Raw genomic sequence first — 20,793 nt, 5'->3', positions numbered from 1 at the left:
GACGGACCGTCACAAGCTTCGTAATCCCACACTTGGTCAGACTTCCCCATCTTCCTTCAGCAGCTGCACTACGTTGCCACCTACGGACCGTCACAAGCACGACGGACCGTCATAAGCTCCGTAGGTGGTCTCTTCTGCATTTTTTCGCTCAAAATCTCCGCATTTAGCCTTGGACAGATTTCCTGCAAAACAAAGAGAAACTTATATCAAAATTAGCACAAAAAGGCTTTCGGACACACTAAACTTAAGGAAAAAGTATTAATTATACCGTGAAACCACGGTATATCACAAGGTGGATCTTGTGGTTGATGTTGTTCCATCCCAAAGAAAGTTTCTTCTTGTTCTGTCAAGCTGCTCCTTGATTTTGCTGCGATAGGATCCAATGCCATGAAATAAGTAGGGATATTATCCAGTACACTATCAATAAGGGTTAGCCTGCCTATAAAGATAGGTACTGGTTCTTCCATGTTGCTCATTCGCTACACTTTTCAACTACTGAATTCCAAAGCTCAGAAGATTCGTATTTTGCTAGTACTACATCCCATAATATCAGCCAGTTCCACCAGATTTGGGATTATATTCACCGGGTAGATGATACTTTTGAGCATATTTATGTGCAGGCCAGACATTGCCTCAAAAAACATCAGGGCGAGATTCAAGTAAACGACTTGGGACTTCTCAGCTCCAACAGAATAAGTGTATCATCAGCAAACAAGAGATGATAAATGGAGATAGGAATGTCCCCTGCTGCTACCCATTGTGAATCCTTCAAACCATTATAACTGTTCAGCTTTCTCAAGTACATTACGAAGACCTTCTATGGTCGGTATGATAAAGGAGGTCCCCTGCCATCTCTCTTCTAGGAGAGAGTCCCAATGGACCTCTGTCAATAAGGATAGAATATTTCACAGTGGTGATGTAGTTCCTGATCCATATTTCTCCAAAACCCGAATAACTAGGGATAGTAATAGGATACTGCCAACTTATTTTGTCAGAGGCTCTTTCAACATCGAACTTGAGTAGGAGCCATTTGCACCTGACTTTATCTTCCAGTCCATAAGCCTCATTTGCTATGAGGCAGCATCAGTAATGTGTCTTTCTTTAATGAATGCATTGTGGTGGCATGAAGACTTATGGTTTTGTAACTTCTAAGTTCCATAGCTCCTTTTATTTTTGGAATTAGAATAAAGGATGGATTGAAAGACTTGACCATGCGACCATGATGGTGAAAATGATCGGGAGCAGCCAATATGACATGCTTAATTGGTGTCCCATGCTTTCTGGTAGAAGGCCATTGTGAATCCATCAAGACCTGGACTTTGTCAGGAGCACATGAGCTGATGGCATCTCACTTCCTCCTTAGTGAAAGCAACTTCCAGACCTCCCCTTTTCAATTGATAAACATAGAGTTCTTTGAAGGAGTGTACACTGAACAAGAAGAGTGGAGGCCTACAATCACGTTTGAGGGAATTGCCTCCATCACAGTGGAGGAAAGCAGTAACTTAGAAGCAGCTTTCAGAGAGGAGGAAGTACTAGCAACCATTAAATCAAGTGCCCCTGACAATGCCCCTGGGCCTGATGGTTTTACTATGGCTTTCTTCCAGAGCTCTTTGGAGTTTATCAGAACAGATCTATTAGCAGCTATGCAACACTACCATCAACGTTACTGGATAGTTAAGTCTTGTAATTCATTCACATCACTTATTCCTAAGAAAAAGGGGGCAAGCGAACTTAGGGATTACAGACCTATCAGTCTGATTGGAAGCATATACAAGATCATTGCAAAAGTCCTCGCAAATAGATTGAAGACAGGTATGGGGAAACTAGTCTCAAACCAACAAAATGCCTTTTTCAAAGGGAGACAAATCATTGATGCCTCATTCATAGTAAATGAGGTGATTGATTGGCAATTGAAAGAGGGGAATGTTGGACTACTTTGCAAATTAGATGTTGAGAAAGCCTTTGACCATTTGAATTGATCTTATCTCATATCTATTCTCAGGCAGATGGGGTTTGGTGATAGGTGGATTAAATGGATTAAGTTCCACATTTCCACAGTGAAGTATTCAATTTTAATCAACAAAAGCCCAGTAGGCTTTTCTCTGCAGGGAGAGGCCTATGGCAAGGCGATCCTCTTTCACCTTTTATGTCCATTCTGGCTATGGAAGGGTTGAGTAGAATGTTGAACAAAGCCAAACAACTGCAATGGATCAAAGGTTTTGATATAGGAAGGGATAGAGCAATTTACTTTACGCAGATGATATATTGATCTTTTGTGGAGCTGACAGAGAACATATCCTATACCTAAACCTTGCACTACTCAATTTGAAGCTATTTCAGGTCTCCTTATAAACATGCTCAAGAGTGTGACCTATGTTGTTAATGAGGTGCAGAACATTGAGGAGTTGGCAGACATATTGGGTTGTAGAATTGGAATTTTCCCAACCACTTACTTAGGCCTTCCATTTGGGGCTAAATACAAGGCGGAAGGCATCTGGAGTGGAATGATTGAAAAGTTTGAATAAAGGCTTGCTACATGGCAAATGCAGTACCTCTCTATGGGTGGCAGACTAACATTGATAAATAATGTACTTGATAGTATCCCAACATATAGTATGTCACTACATCCCATATGCAATAAGGCTTTGAAGCAACTGGACAAAACCAGAAGGAATTTTCTATGGGAAGGGAATAATAAAAGCCATAAATTTCATTTGTTCAAGCGACCAATAGTCTTGTTACCAAAAAAGTTAAGCGGTTTGGGCATTAGAGACTTAACACTGCACAACAAATGCCTACGTATGAAGTAGTTGTGGATATACACTCAAGAGGAGCATAGCCTTTAGAAGGATGTGATTATTGCACATGGAGCGCTAAACCACTGGTGTTCTAATGTTTCAACAGCGAAGTTGGTGTATGGAGAAGTATAAGCAAATTATGGGAGAAGTTCTCTCAACACAAAAACTTAATTGCAGAGAAAAAGGAATGGACAACATATCAGTTTCTGGAGAGACAAATGGATAGGCAACTCCTCCTTAATGGTTGCTTATCCTAACATGTTCCAGATAGCAAGGGAGCCTAACTCTACTATTCAGCAATACAGAGAAGGGAATTCTTGGAACATCATCCTCAGAAGGAACATACAGGACTGGGAAATGGAGGAGTTGGTCAGCCTACTAGCCACAATGTTGCAAACAGTGAAACACCAGACCAACTCAACTGGGGAGAAAAAAGGGGGTGGGAAGTTCTCAGTTTAAGCAGCTTTCAAGATTCTAGGTCCACAAAATGCAATTACAGACCACTGGCCTTGGAAGCTTATATGGAAGATCAAATTGCCTCCTAAGATTGGTTGCTTCAACTGGACTGCACTCCATGGAGCTTGCCTGACCCAAGGCAACCTGACCAGAAGGAAGTTTTAGATGGCTACCAGATGTTATATGTGCATGAAGGAAGCAGAAACACACAACCACCTATTTCTACAATGTCAAATAGCAGCAGACTTATGGAGCATGTTTTAAGCTCTTTTTGGCCTCAAATGGATCATGCCTCAAAATATCAGTGATGTTGTGATAAGCTGGAGTTGCTGGAAAGTTGATAGCACCAGCGTCTGTGGGTTTCCCTTGTCATCCAAAAAAAGAATCTGGAAGATGATACATGCAGCCATTTTTTGGAGTATCTGGAATGGAAGGAATAGAAGATGTTTTGATAGAATATCAACTTCCTACCGATCTTTGAAAGCTAACTGCCTCATGTTTTTGTATAGTTGGTTTTATTTATCCCCTCTAGATTGCCCTGAGTCATTTCTGAACTATGTTCGCTCCCTGATTCTCAATTTACAATATAAAGGAGAGATGTCCTTTTGCTACTAAGCTTTTGTAACTATTATGCATCTACTTGATAAAAAAAGTTTTTTGTAGGCCTCCAATTTTCATCTTTGGAGTATAAGTTCTGATAGAAGGCCAATATTGTTTGATCTTTCGATGAAGTTATATCTCCTGTGGGACTTGGAACTCTTTGAAAAAAAAGAGTGTTCTATCTCCTTCCTTAAACCACAAACATCTGAATTTTTGTGCAAGAAACCTCCTCTACCTTTGCCAGCTGTTGCACTTCAATTCATCATGTTAATTTTCTCAATGTAATTTGGTATTTATAGTTGTTTGCTCTAGAATCAGCAGAGGCTCCAAAGAATTATTTTTCTTATTTCTACTTAAAAAAGACTTTTCTATTTCATATGGAAATATCCTCCTTCAGATGTTAAGAGTTTTTTTAAAAAATACAAAAGCATTAGGGCTAAGTGATAAAATGTGAAGCAAGGCAGAACTAAACAACATGAACAATCAAACAGCTGACTGACCGGTGACTACAGCAGATATACTGAACAATATTCTAAGGGCTGCGAGTGATCCTTTAGCTAAAAGAAGTGTCCATCAATGTTTTTGTTTGATAGACGTTCCAATCAATGCAAAATCTAGAATACCGTTGTCTGTCCAGATGATATAAGGTGACTTTGCTGATTTAGGAGATGCAGCACAAGGGGAAGAAGATTCACAAGCCCGATTTTCCTCGTATCTACGAATATGATAATAAAAAATCAGTTCTGGTATCTCTTCCACTTCGATATAATGCTTCTTTGGGCTTTCTGGATGATATGCTGATGACTTTGACTTCATTTGATGGTTGAAGTGCATGTGGAGATTCTCCAATTTGCACTGGGATATCATCGTGATCTAATCCAACTTCCTTCAGAAAACAACTCATGTCCATGGCCTTTCCCTGTGCTTTCTCCCAATTTTGATGATTACGGAGAAATTCCTCTTCTGCAACGAATGGCTATTTGCTTGAGTTTGTAAGATCAGCTAGTTCTTGCCTGCCATCCTTTTTCTCCACAGCTTCAGAATAGTTATCTTTTCTTCCTGCACCAAATTTGTTTCTAGAGGTAAATACGATCTTTCCCAATAGAAATCAGATTTGCGAAAATATTCTTCTTTGATGCTTGTACGGCAAAAGGCTTTGCCGAGTTTGAGATATCAATTATCAACTAAGTGCTTTTCTTCTTCCTATCCCTCCTCACTTAATTCAGATGTAATTGCCTGTAGTTGCTTGAAACTTTTAGTTGGCTTGCAAATGCTGGTGTTTGTAGTCTGCTACCTTTGGATTGTAGTTGTTTCTAGCTCCCCAAAGATAGAAAAGGTAAGTTCATATTTTCAACTGCAGTGTGTCATATGTGGTGAATCATACTAAACTGTCATTCTTTACTTCCCCCAAAAAAATAAATTGTGATTTGTTTATTTGAACAGGTCTAGGAGGACTTGGAAGCCTAATGTGCAAGAGAAACGGCTTTTCAGCTACATCCTAGATCGCCAAATTCGTGTGAAGGTTACAACTCATGCCTTGCGATGTATTGACAAGGCAGGTGGTATTGATGAGTACCTGCTGAAGACACCTTACCATGAGATGGACACTGAATTAGGCCTGTTCTGGAAAGCTAAGATTGAGAAGTTGTACGAGGAGCTTGGGAAAATGGAGGTAGTTTTCTTTACACCCGAAGAAGAAACAAAACTTGAAGAGCAATTTAAGGAAGTGAAGTTGGAAGAAAGAGCAGCCCGTAGGGAAGCCAAAAGGAAGATGTATGGTTGATCACCAAAATTCGAGGTAAAAGCAGATTCTGAAGGAACTGACGGAGAAGTAAGCTTACCAACTGATTTCCATGAAGGGATGGTCGCCAATGCTTGAAAACACAGTGAAAATGTTGTTGGCTTCCGAGGTACTTGCTGATATTGAAGGGCTTCTTTTGTTGGTCGTAGTGTCTTCTTATTCCTGATATTTATTCATATCCATGAAGTTTGCCTAGCATCTGCTTTAGTGTAATGTTTTTCTGGATATATAATAACCAGAAATTCTGCAACTATCGCAATACTATGTAGTTGACTTAATTGAATTACTCATCAGTACTCAACTTTCAAGTGTTCAATGCTCATCCCAAGGATACAAAGAAGAAACACGATTTTTTATGACTATACTTTTAGTAGTTTTGTTATCTAACTTGTACTATTTGAACACTCCTATAAAGTATATATAAACTTTAATTCTGATTTTAGTAATCTTCATATTGGAATGCTCTTCAATTGAAATTAGAATAAAACATTGATTCATCACCCGCATGATTAATAGCCAAAATTTAAGATAAAGTTAATATGAAAAACATTCCTAATAAAGCCCCTTGTAATTCCAGATTTAAGATTGACAATTTGACATTATCAGTTTTCTAATATGACTTTTGAAAGAAAAATGACTTTGTTTTCTCATTTTCGGTTGTTTGTAGCCCTCAGGGGTTTAATTTATTTAATCGATTTTGAAATTATCAAATCAAACCGAATCAAATATAATATACATTTATTGGTTTGGGTTTAATTTAGTTTAGAGATTCGATTATTAGCCATACATAAAAATAAAAGAAACAATTCATTCATATGTGAAAAAAGTGACAATAAGTCATTCAAAACGAAAAATAGTTAGAATGACTGAAATTACTGAGTGTTTTGAATGTCTTCACCTTGGACATTTTGCTTCCAGTAAGTAAATTATAAAGAAAATTTTGCTATCAATAAGTAAATTATAAATAAATTTTGATGAAAACACATGCATGATCTTTAAAGTTGTTTATAAAAAACAATATATTAAGTATGTATACATCAATGAAATATGTGTATATAATGTATCAGTTCAGTTATTTCTTTGATTTTTTATTGAATAGACCATAACAAACAAATACTACCGATTTTCAAAAATCTAAATCAAACCAAATCAAACCCAAATAAAAATTTATTAATTATTTTGATTTGGTTCGATATTTTGATTTGGATCATTTTTTTCGATCTGTGAACACCTTTACTCACAAGCCACAACTTTTCATTGCTTAAACCATTACATTACAATAATAACTAATCAATGAATTATAGGGATAGAGATTTAAAGGGTGTAGTTAAATGATTCAAGAGTGACTTTTTTTTACAATATCACAATTAATTTTAAAATGGAAAAAAGTAAAAATAAAAGATTGAAAAAAAAGGATAAATCAATTTAAGGCCATAAAAGAAATATATCACATCACCTTGTCCTATATATACATTGTTGCAACTGTAATACCAAATCATATGTGAATTAATTACACCACATCATTTGTACAGAAAAAAATAAATCTTTTATCTTGCCTTTAAGTTGCATCAAGATATTCAGAAATATGTTGGATATGTGCTCAGAATAAATCACCTATAAAAAGTGTAACAAATTCATCAAAAACTCTAAATTAAATAAAAATAAATAAAATTAACCAAAGTAGAAAAGAAAAGTGAGTTCACTTGTTAAATTTATCAACAACTATAAAATAAAATGAACCAGGGAAAATAAAATGAATTAAAGCGTTAAAACTAAGGATAAAATGCAATAAAAGATAACTGTTGTTTGTGCCCTCACAACTCATAAGCCATTATTTTTTGTTGTTATAATCATAACACTACAATAATAACTAAGTAATGAATTATACGAATTTGAATTTAAAAAGTGTAATTAAGTGATTTAAGAGTGACTTCTTACTTGTATTCTATCTAGCAAATCGCTTATACAAATATAATAAATTTATCAAGAACTTTAAAATAAAATAAAAGAGAAAACAGAATGAACCAAAATAGAAGAAAACAAATTGAGTTCACTTAATAAATTCATCAATCACTCTAAATAAAATTAGAGAAAAATAAAATTAACAAGAAGGGAAAATATAAAAGGAATGTGAGAAAAATTAAATTAACTACAATGAAAACTAAGATAAAAATGTACTAGAAATAAAATTAACTGGAATGAAAACTAAGTTAAAAATGTATTAGAAGAGAAAACTAAGGGTGATAGAGGAATGAGAAGCATTGCAATAAAATGCTAGATACACTGAACAACTTTTACATCATCATCGTCGCTCATAACTATCTTCTTCCTCCACGTTTTCCTCTTCCTTCTCTTTCTCCTCCGCCTCCTCCCCCAACATTTCTTTTGTCACGATACAAATTTACACCATAGACGCGATCGGCATTTGAGAATCATTATTGGTCTCCAAGTAAATTCTCATCTTGGCTAACTATAGGCGAAAAACTAAACTAAGCATACACAAACATCAAAATTGAAGAATTATTTTAAAAAACAATTTATTAAATCTTAAAATTATCTAAAAATAATGAGTATCAAACATAGAAATTTTAAATAAAGCATCTAAAATTGAATAATGCAAGACTGACATAAACTGTCTATTTATGAAGCTACTGTATAGAGATAGGTGTCGGAAAAAAAAACCCATCACACATCAAAGAATTACTACTAACAAATCATAAAACTAGAGTCCTCTAAAAGCAAGGAGGCCTCACCAAAAGCTGATAAGCAACTGATGTGATCTCAGCGAATATCTTGTTGATGATTCGAAGTACCTGAATCTGCACAGATACGGAGCGATTTAACCAATGTTTTAAAACGCGGGGGCGTGAAGCAAAACATTTATACAGTACGGGGCGAGGCGTAAGTCCCAAGATACGGAGCGTAAGTCTCATGGATCTACAGGGCGTAGTCTCATGTATATTCATTTTTATAGTTTTATTACTAATTAAATTCCTTTAATGATTTTACAAATAAATTTTTTGTGAAAAACCTATAATATATAGAAATTATATTATGATTTTTATTTGAGATAAGTATTGATAATCTATAATAAAGAAAAAAAATATTATAATTACTATTTGAGAAATATCATACTATACAATTTACCCCCTCCCCCCAACTTTAAAAGAAAATAATCAATAAACTTACAAGTATTATAGTATTAACATCACTCTTTCATGAATAAAAATAAAATTAATTACTTTCAAATATTTAAATAAAATATGACAATTTTGAGACATATGACAAAACCATGAAGACCAATGATAAGTGTAAAAAGTAAAATTTCACTACATATTTTTAAGAGAAATGTCACGTAATATATAATTACCTTCATAGTGTTACCAAATAGTGAATATGTGATACTACATTTGTTGTTGAGTTACTCTCAATCTTGTTATCTTTATAAATTAAAAAGCTATGTATCATTCATTTATTCAAGAATTATGAGGATCAACAATGTTAATTAAAGACTTTAACACATAATTTGTGTAAGATCTATTGGATGAGCCCCAAGCGTTGGGCGTACTTAGGGCATACAGTCAGGTGCTTAGAGCGTAAGTCTCGTAAACTAAGTTTCACGCTTGAGTCTCTAGGCGTTTTGCTAGAGCCCCTCCCCATGGCAAGCNTATATATATATTAATTAGGTCGTAATGACTAATTCATAAGTTAATCACTAATCAAATATCACTACTCCTATAAAATATTTATATACATTTATTAAGTTTTATGTGTTGTAAATGTTTACTTTGATTGTAAAATTAGTTAGTTATTGAAAAAAATATTAATAATATTTTGTTTCTAAGTCATTTACCAATTCAATCTTAGTATCTCAATAAAGATATGCCATAGTTAACTGATTGAATTTAATAGTTTCAAAGTTATTGTTTACTAGTGAATTAGTTTGCGCTTCGCGCATTATAAAAATATTATCAATTTTTTTAATTTTTCCTTAATTTTCGAATATCAAGACTATTAAAACTTTTTTTAGCCTTGAATTTTGAACACATTATTTCTTAAGCTTTAAGCTATGCATAATATTTATGTGATGTATAATATTACGATACACTATCTCCTCTTTTAACCAAAAGAAAAAATAATTATGCATTTTCTTTAATTTAAATTTTTTAATTATTTAGAAATACTTGAATTATGTATAATAACAATCTATATAAATTGAAATAATTTATATTTTCTTTTAAAGCTGATTCTCGAAAGAAAAAGATGAACTTAAAATAAAAATATAATGTATTCATATTGAAATGAGTATAAATCTAAACTTAATTTTACTTCGTTCATTAATCAAACACACACACATATATAGGATCGTAGGACATAGATTTTCAATTTCTTGAGAAGATGACTGACTTTTTATATCTCTGGTCATATCAATGAAAAATTTGAAAGAAAGTAAAGGATTTTGGAATATTTTTAATTTTCTTCTTGTATACAAGTATAATTATAATTGGTAGAACTTATAATAAAATAACATGTTATTACTGATATATTTTTAACTTTAGCCGTCGACATCTAAGCAACAAAATTATGTTTATATCATATAGAATAATACAAGATAAAGGATTGAGAAAACACATTATTAATATAGTAAATAATTAACACAAGAATTCAATAGTACTTGTTTATTTTTTTCAAGAAATTTCATAAACATTTAGAAGAAGATGAGAGTAACAATGTTATTGTAACATAAAACAAAAAAAGATCATATCAATCAACTAAAAATAATAAATAACTTACCAAACAAAATAAGATAAAATTATTGTTCACCTATGATTCCATTTGATAGTCATCTGTTTTCAATTTGCAAAACAAGAACACAAACACATATCACAAGTAGCAATATAATATTATATAAATATTTTTAAATAAAATAAAGAATTCAATGAAATTAGTCACCAGACAAAAATACAAACATATATCACAAATAATTATATAATATTATATAAATAATTTTAAAAATAAAAATAAAAAACTTCAAAGGGATTAACCTGACACGAAAAGGGGTTTATTAAATGATGGGTTAAAGTGAATTTTGATTTATATATATATATATGTAAAGATTAAAAACAGTTACATTTAAGAACATTCATTTTTTTTGTTGCATACGATTCAGAAAATGTTTCTTCTTCTGATTAGTTGTTTAGAGGCTTTTGAAGTTTTCATCATGGTTAAGAGTACGGGTGGCAGGGGTATCGGGCTATCCCGCCCGGCCCGCGTCCCGCCCGGCCCATCCCCTTATGTTCAGGGGGTTTAAGGGATGGGGGATGAGGGGACCGGTCAGGGGCCGGATCACCCCGGCGTCTCGATCGATCCGGCCCGGTGAATCGATCGGTTCGCGGGATCCACTTTTTTTTTTTAATCTTCAAAAAGTTACCATTTTAATCCGTTGGGGAAACGGCTATTGGGCCCCCCAACGGATTTTTGTCATTTTTGTGTTCCCAAACGCCCCCTACCAGCCTTTATCACCCCCCTATTTTTAAAACTTTTTTTTAAACCCTCAAGTTATAATAATTACATTTTAATCTATTTTTAATATTATAAATACACCTATCCCTACTATTTCTTACAAATCATCTATTCTCATTTCTCTCATCTATTTTTCTATATCCTCTCAACTCTCAAGTGTCAATCTTAATTTCTAATCCATTTTAATTCTCATATTATTATAATTCATATATTTCAATTTTCAATTTTCATATTATATCAATATATATAATTATATTATCTCATATTTGTTATCAAGTATTGGTTGGAGTTTCAAATTACAAGTTACAATAAACCACAAGCTTCAACAATCGGTTTAACGTCTGCTATTAACGCAGACGTTTGGTACATTCGTTTCATAATATTTATATTTTATTTTTCGTCATTATTTTTGTGTTATTATTATTTTTATATTACACTTTATATATAATTAAGTATGAGTTCTAGCAAAAAAATTAGCGGCAACGAAAAAGAGAAAGCACAAGATAACGAAGAAAGTAGACCTTTTAAATTATTTAATTTTGGTAAAAAAAATAGTAAAGAAAAAAAGAGTAGTAAAAGTGGTGGTACTTCATCTAAATCAACGAGTATAGTTAGATTTAACATAAATGATCCTACTTATGTTGATGATACTTCTTATGATATTGATTCAAATGTTCAACTCGATCACGAAAATTTAGAATGATGTTATGGTAATATTAATCCTAATGTTGATGAAAATTCAGGTGAAGAAGTAGAAGCTGATTTGGGAGAAGAGGAGTTAGAAGAAACACCTACTAGTCCGGTGACAGAAGTTCCAAATGAGACTATCAAGTTATTATTTATTTTTTAATTTTTTTCTTCCTCTATATTTCTCAAGCCCTTTTCTATTGACATTTTTATTTTTTGTTTTTTGTTTATATTTTAACTACTCATTTTTCTTTAGTTTGTATTTTAATATTCCTTAGAATTTGTTATATTAATTTTTTCTAATGTCAAATTTTCCCTGTCAAATATTTTATCATATTTGATATAAGAAAATATTGTATAAAAATTTTCCCTATTAAATAGTTAAACATTGTTCATTATTTTGGTCACGTAAATATAATTTTATCTATCTTCAAATTAATTAAAAATATTGATACGTCATTTTAAAGATTATTTTAATAATCAAGATATAAATTTAGTGATCATGTTTTGTAAAAAATATTTAAAATATGTTTATGCAATAATTCTTTAAAGTATTTTTAGGAATAAAAAGGTTAACTATTCAAACACATTTTATTTTAAATTAGTTCAAAATTTTCTTTCAAAAACATGTTAAAACAAGTTTAGCTTTTATTATTGTTTGTAAAAAGTTAATTAATAGAAACTCTTCATTTTAACACAATTATATAAATATCTTTATGGGGCAATTTTAAAAGTAAAAGACATGTATGGATTCTTCTAGATTTTCATTTTGGTCGTTAATTATACAATTATTACTTCACCCTTGAATAATATAAAAATTACTAAAATGCCATTGTTTAATAGATATTTTTGGTTTAATGAAAATTTCACACACAAAAAAAAATCTATTGAAAATGTGGATCCAAATTAAATGTCAAATCATTAGGATACACATGTCATTTAAGAATAGATATTTGGTTATATTGTTATTATAAATCTATTACCACTTTTTTTGGTGTCATAACATAAAAATAAACATTCTAGAATATTTGTGAAATGACAAAATTGTCCTTGGTTGTCCTCTACTTGGCTCTTCTATATAATAGATAATAGAAATATATATAATTTTTAAAAAAGTAAACTTACCCAGCAAGCCTATAGCCCACGTACTTGTGAGTTGGGTCGACCATTTTCTAGCTTACACCAAAAATGGACTAGCTCGGCTTGACCCGTAAAATATCAGAGCCTGAATGGACGTATGGGGTGGGCCAGCCCATATTGATATTCCTAATTGGTCAAATACAGATTTAAATATAATTCCTAATAAGATATGATCAAACAAATATTTATAGAAAAATTATCATAAAATTGGTCAAATAAAAGTTTAAATATAATTCCTTATAAGATTTATCAAACAAACATCTATAGAAAAATTATCATGCTCATAATCTTTAAGCAAAAGCTAGTGTAATAAATAATTGAGTTGTTTGACATATTTGCTATAAATTTGTCATACACCAAGCTCAATATTCTCCATTCTAGTTGATTAGTTCCTTTGTTAATTTTAAAAACAATGATATCTAGGTATAATATCGTTGGTATATTTTTCCTTGTTTTGGTCTCAATATTTGTTAATATTGAAGGTCGTAGTATCTCTCAATTCTTAGCTCAAAAAACAAAAGGAACCAAATGGCAGTCCTAATTGCTGGCTCCGCTGGCTGGACTAATTATAGGCATCAGGTTATCATCTTAAATTATTTCTTTTTATGTAATATATATCGCCTAACATTTTTTTATGAATCAATTCCTTGTAAACGTTAATTCATAGTCTTGACAATGGATAAATGACATTATTGGTTTGATTGGCTTGCGACGATGTGAATGTTTGACGATTTATTTGTGGTGACTGGAGTGGTTTGATAATATTTTCATCAACATCTATCAACTTGTTGTATTTTGTGGATCTATTATTGACTGTTTAAGGTTAGACAGGTCTTGATATAATTGAATTAGATTGTCCTACAACTACTGCTTAAAGATGAGTTACATTGAACCAAAAAAAAGAATCAAGAATTCCACAAAAAATTGAAGTTTGAAAAATCCGACTATAAGTGATTTGATTTGATTTATAAATATAAAAATCTGACATTTTGATTTGACTTGAATTTAAAACTCTTTTGGCATTAGAAAGATATTAAACTGCTACCAACTTGAAGTCTTAAATTCTGTTATTTTTCAACATTTTGTATTTAATAGACATCTATTGAACGAAGTCAGAGAAACTACTCCCTCTGTCCCTATTTTACTTGTCCATAATTCCTCTTTTAAATATCCCTATTTACTTGTCAAATTTGACAAATCAAGAAAGGACAATTTTTTTCCTTATTATACCATCATTTAAACTTCTTGAATAATTCATAGTTATTATTCATTCTTTTTGAAATCATATTTAATAAGGGTAAGTTTGTAACTTCACTGTGTTAATTATTATTATCTTAATATGTGTGTCTTTATAAAGTGAACAACTAAATAGGGACAAATATAGTAATAAAGTCCAAGCATGTGTTAAGTACCTAGAATTTCTCATCCCCCCACCCCCCAAACTAAAAAAAAACAACAACAAGAAATGTGTTAATTAAAGTAAAAAGGAGAAATAAGAACAATGTACCCACTTTGTTTCAATTTAACACATTTTTTTAATCCGTTAAAGAAAAAAGGTTAACTTTCTACAAACGAAAATAATTTAATTTAAAAAAATACTCTTTGAATTTAATGTTAATAATGATTTATAGACATAGTCTACAAATTTTAATAATGTTGTTTTCTGTTTTAAACTTTGTATTAATATTAATAGCAGGCAGCATATAAAAAAATTGATTGTAATGTATGATTTCAGGCTGATGTGAGTCACGCTTATCAAATACTGAAGACGGGTGGTCTTAAGGACGAGAACATCATTGTATTCATGTACGATGATATTGCTAACAATATAGAAAACCCCAGACCTGGTGTCATCATCAATAATCCACATGGCCATGATGTTTACAAAGGTGTCCCTAAGGTTTGTTCTTTTTTGTTTAAATTCTTGGAAATTTTTCAAGATTATTAGAGTTTTGTTAGCTTATGAGGGGTTTTGTTATGTTTGTCGAGGCAGGATTACGTAGGTGAAGATGTTAATGCTATAAACTTATTCAATGTCATCCTTGCCAACAAAAGTGGTGTTGTTGGAGGAAGTGGTAAAGTTTTGAAGAGTGGCCCAAATGACCATATCTTCATATACTATGCTGATCATGGTGCCCCTGGATTTATTTGTAAGTATCTTCTTTGCATTAATTTTGTTTACTCAACCAATACAACCTTCTGTCCCAAATTTAAATATCTTACTTTACTTTGTGGTCTGTCGAGTTTCTTTTTATGTTTAGTAAGTTTTTCGATTTTGATTTTTTATATGCAATTTTAACACCACAAGATTAAAAAGTATTAAATTTCGTGACACTTAAATTGAAGCTTGCATATTGTGATAATTTGAAACTGATAAGGATATACATATTGTTTTCTTGTTTTTATTATTATCAGCAATGCCAAGTGGAGAATTGATTTATGCACATGAACTATTTAACGTGTTGAAAAAGAAGCATGCTTCAGGGACGTATGACAGACTGGTAACTTGCATGCTTTTAGTCTTTCCCTTTGCGCGAATGTTTGATCAGTGAAATTTAAAGTCTGTATATTATGTTGGATGATATTCAGGTGATTTACCTAGAAGCCTGTGAGTCTGGAAGCATGTTTGATGGTATTCTCCCCAAAGGACTTAATATTTATGCCATGACTGCACCTAAACCTGATGAGGCCAGTTTTGGCACATACTGTGGCAATGGTACTTCTCATACTCCCTGCTTTGGTCAGTGTTCACCTCCCGAGTTTAAGGGTATTTGCTTGGGAGACTTGTACAGTGTTGCCTGGATGGAAGATAGGTATAAACAATTTCTATAACCTTTGTTCTCGTAGTCCACATTGTCAGAAAGAAGTATAGATTCTTGTATTTTGTTTCTATAATTTTGCACTTGGAAATGACGTATTATGTCAAACTAATAATTATTGTTTGCACCTATGAACAGTGATGTACAAGATCGAAAAACTAACACCTTGCATGAGCAGTATAGTCGAGTAAGAGTTTATACTGTTATGCTTTAAGCAATTTGTTTGGGCAATGCCTATGTTTTCTTTTATTCCATTTTCATGGAAGATTTATGATTTCATTTTGTCACTTAGGTTGCAAAAAGAACTGCTGCCAACTTAACATATCGTAACTATGGTTCCCATGTCCAAGAATATGGTGATTTAGTGGTGAGTTTTGATCCTCTTGCCGCGTATATGGGTGAAACTTCCAAAAATCACAGTCATGACTCTGTGGATGCAAAGTCATTCTCGACATCATCATCAAGGAATGTGGATCAGAGAAGTACTGAACTTTTCTATTTGTTCACCAAAGTAAGTTCCTACCTCTTTTTAATGGAGAATTCATCTTTCTACACATGATTTCAGTAATGTTCTTCCTTAATGTTTGCAGCACGAAAATGCTCCTGAAGGCTCAGATGAGAAATATGATGCTCTTGTGAAACTAAATGAAGTTATGTCACATAGAACTCAAGTGGACAGCAATGTAAAACATCTAGGGCAGCTTCTTTTTGGTGTTGAAAAAGGTAATGAGGTATTACATACCGTTCGACCTGCTGGACAACCACTTGTTGACAACTGGGACTGCCTCAAGTCCTATGTAAGTATTTAACTTGGCAAAAAAGACTATTTTTTGTGGTATTTCAGTTCATTTTTTTTGTTCTTTTGATGAGAATATGACTACTATAATAGGTGAAGATATTTGAGGCACATTGTGGAAGATTAACAGCTTATGGAAGGAAACATGTACGTGGCATCGCCAACATTTGCAATGCTGGGATTACGAGTGAGAAGATGGCTGCTATGTCTGCACAAGCATGTTCAAGTTAGTAGAGAATACTCTTGGCAGTCGGCAAATACTATGTTTTGCCAGTTTGTGTTATGGCTGCAAAATTTTCTCTTTTAGTTGATAGCTACATATTAACAATCTATAAATAACCATGTGGATTCCCATAATCAAGATATGTTTTTTTCTCAGCCAATCTCGAATTCAATTTATCAAAACAACGAAAAGGAATGATCCATACATATGTAACCAACTAGTTAGAATAAACACTTAGTTGTTATTGATATGTTAACATTACGTCCAGTATTTGCAGGAGTATTTTAAAACGATTAGATATTAGTATGTCCGCGCACATCTAACACATATATTAGCAAGGTCATACAAGTAAAAGACCTTGCTACTCAGAAACAAGAAAATGACCCCTTAATTACACCACAGAATAGTATTAAATCAACTAACCCCTCTTGCATTATAATAAACTTTTCTTGATAGGTTTAATAAATTCATATATAATAGGCTTATTCTTTCTTGAACAGAAATTTCATGTTCGAGACGCCGATAGAATTCAGAATAGTCAAATTTCAACTTTATTTACATTAAAAAAATCCATATCAAATGACAAGATATGGTGACATGTTAGCGTGCACCTCAGCTTATATATAGTTTATTACGGCTTCCATTGACTTTAGTATATGCTTTTGTGAACTAACAAGAAACTATATAATATATTATCCGAGCTCTGATAATACAATTAAAATTAAAAAAAAGAAAAAAGGAAGAGTGTTGTAATTATGGAAAAGGTTCTGTAAGGAATATGTACACATTTATAGAGTTGAAAGAATATCATGTGAGACACGTGGACGGCTGTGATTCTTTTTGACTTTATAGTGATGAGATGATAGTGTAGTTGATGAGTCCCATTAAGTGGGACCAATATAAATTTTGAAGCTTCTTGCGTAGCTGCTGATACAGCCTCTCCTTTTGCTATTTCTCTTTTCATTATTCGATTTTAATTTATATAATTTACTTTATTTTTAATCAATTTCAAAGAAAAATATATTTTTACCTTAAGTAAAATTCAATTATAAATTATTTATTTTATTCTTAGTTAACTAATTTATAATTATATAAAATTTTATTTTATATTTTATTTTTTATTTTTTAAATTTTATATCGAATCAAATTAGCTCATATAAAATGATACAAATAGAGCAATACTTAGTTACCTAAAGTCTTTTTCATTGTTAGAATCTGGACGGTTTTGGGGGACTAGTTTTTTTTTTGGTGATTTGAATTTACAGTCATAAGATTAAAAATGTTTAGTATCTGATTATAATTGGTTCCTTTTTTCTTTTTCTTTTTTGGCACAATAGCAGCTAAGCCGTAGTAGATAAAATTGAATAATTATTGAAAATTACTAAAATTGTCTCAACATCTCTTTAACTATTTTAATAAATATGTGAAAGTTAATAGCAAAAAGTATAATATATTATCATAAAGCTATTTTAATAAAAAAAAATATTTGTTGATCCAAGTTTAGTTCAATTAAAAATAAAATTGAACATGAATAGTAGCATAGTACAGTACTTTTTAATCGATTAAACATCGTTTATACTTTATATCATTAGTAACTATATAATCATGTTTATATTTCGTAAATATTTCCTCTTTTTTTTTTTTTAAGTTATCACAAAAAATATGTAAGATATAAATAATGTGTTTGATTTATAAAATATAAACCTATCAGTCGAGTCTTGTATTTAAAAGCTATAAAATTATTATATGAAATCTACCAATTAAAGTTTTTGAAAAAATTGAAATTTTATCTCATAATTTCAAATTACGAGATGAAATCGTATATCAGGACTTTGGCTCCCTTTATTTATATATTTATAGTATTATTTGTTTAACTAGTGAAATTATTCGTGCTTCGCTCAACTATATAAAATATTTATAAGATAATAATATGTAATATTTAAGTTAGTATCGAATATATAGATAATATTAATATTTCTTCTCGTCGTCAAAACAAAATTTTTTTTTTAAAATTTTATTATTACATTTGCTTATTATAATTTTTTAAACATTAATTAAATACTTATAAGATTTACGAAAAATGAAGCATATAAAGTTATGATTCATATTTAATATTAAACGTTACAAGTAAGATGAAGAGACATGAGTTATAAATAATTCAAATGTATAATTTTATTAGCCACTAAATGTATTACTAATTATGTATTGATTTTATTTGTTTAATAAAAAAATAAAAATAAGGGGGGAAAATACAAAAAATGAACACAAAAAATATAATAATTGGTGACCACATAAAGATTATAAATACATTTCAAAGCAAAAAGAACGGTGATAGATTGTTACATACGCAAAAAATGACATCATGAAAATAATAATATATTTTTCAATTAATTTTTATAATTATAATAAAAATGAAACTAATCATCATAAATTTTGTTGTTGTTGTTAAAATGAAATAATTATATATTTTTTTAATAACAAAGAGAAAATAGAATACTAAAGGATCAAATGATTAGCATTCACAATATAATACATTTAGCTAAATTATTTATATAGATCAAAATTTAAAAAACTCTAGCAAAAGCAACTAAGTTGCTAATACAATTCAAAGTGAAAAAATAATCTCTAATTATGCTTCATTTTTTTCCATCATGTTTTGATCCATTTGTCAAACTCTTCATATATGCAACCAACTGAGTAAAACAATCATATACCAATTAAAAATAATTATGTCAAAAGGAAGAACGAAATATATACTATATTTAATATATTTGTATATTATCTTTTCAATAGTAATAACAATACTAATAATAATTATTTCTTGAAATCTAACAAATATTATAATCAAACTATATTATATCTGGAAAACTAACTATTAGAAATAGCAATTGCATACGGACAAAACATTGTGAAGAATTACAGAGATTTTTTTAATTATATTTACTTGATAAATTATAATACAAATATAAAAATATTAAGAAAGCATGTCGAAGTACATAAAAATAAAAAGAAAGACTTTAGAATGAAATATATCTTACCTTCATTCACTTTTTTTTTGGTTACATGTTAGCTAATTTACAAACAAGTATTATGAAGAGGAGAAATTATAACTATGTACGTGAATCTTCATGAAATAAATATAAATCTATATAGAAAAAATAAAGGAAATTGAAAAGTAAGAAATTGAGAATGATATATTATTAATTTCATGTACTTTTTTTTACATGTTAGTTTGATTCACAAACCAAATACGAATTTATATAGACAAAAATAGAGAAAATAAAAAATAAAAATTTCAATGAAGTATTTCTTACCTTCATGTACTTCTTTTCTGTTACAAATCAAACCTATATGTTGAAAAAAGAAAAGATAATTGTGTATGTGTATCATGAAACTAATAAAAATTTATACGGAAAATAAAGAAATATCATAAGACATCTTAAACTTATAAATTTAATTTTGAGGTTATGGATATAAAAATTATGAGAGTTATGAATATTATTAAAAGTAAAAATTAAAGAGGGGCAAGTCATGGATAGTAACTCCTAGTGAATAAATTAAAAAATAAAAATAAAAATACTTAAAATACAAAAAAAAAAATAATAATATGATTTCATGATTAGGAGTGAGATAAACAAATAGAAAAAAATAAAAGAGTTTTTTTTTATGAATGTTCATACATTAATAAAAATATTTACTTGTATAAATAAAGCAATATATTTTTACAATAAAATAATTAAATTTAAATTAAAAAAAATCTAAAATAAATAAATTATGTTTCTCCTTTTATTACAAGTGAGATAAATAAATAAAAAAAAATATGAAGAGTTTTTGTTATAAATAATTCACCATTAATAAAATATTTATTTGTAATAAATTTATGTAATTTTTTATGATATATAGTAAATTTATTTTTAGAAAAATAAAAATAAAAATATTAAATACAAATG

At 30.5% G+C, this 20,793-nt stretch overlaps 1 protein-coding gene and 1 pseudogene across 1 annotated transcript in view; both read left to right on the top strand.

Moving 5' to 3' along the window:
* Nucleotides 1–6,017, top strand: part of LOC107027034 (54S ribosomal protein L24, mitochondrial-like) — a 27,678-nt gene extending 21,661 nt beyond the window's left edge. The window contains exon 3 of the mRNA XM_015228194.2: nucleotides 5,298–6,017. Within this exon, the coding sequence (XP_015083680.1) occupies nucleotides 5,298–5,637 (340 nt within the window). The 3' untranslated portion in view covers nucleotides 5,638–6,017. The remainder of the gene's footprint in view (nucleotides 1–5,297) is intronic.
* Nucleotides 6,018–13,417: 7,400 nt separating this feature from the next.
* LOC107028179 lies at nucleotides 13,418–16,851 on the top strand (annotated as a pseudogene).
* The last annotated feature ends 3,942 nt before the right edge of the window (nucleotides 16,852–20,793 follow it).

Source organism: Solanum pennellii, chromosome 8 (assembly GCF_001406875.1).
Source record: "Solanum pennellii chromosome 8, SPENNV200".
Lineage (NCBI taxonomy): Eukaryota > Viridiplantae > Streptophyta > Magnoliopsida > Solanales > Solanaceae > Solanum > Solanum pennellii.
The sequence above is the reverse complement of the archived record's forward strand: the minus strand, read 5'-3'. Positions and strand labels throughout refer to the sequence as shown.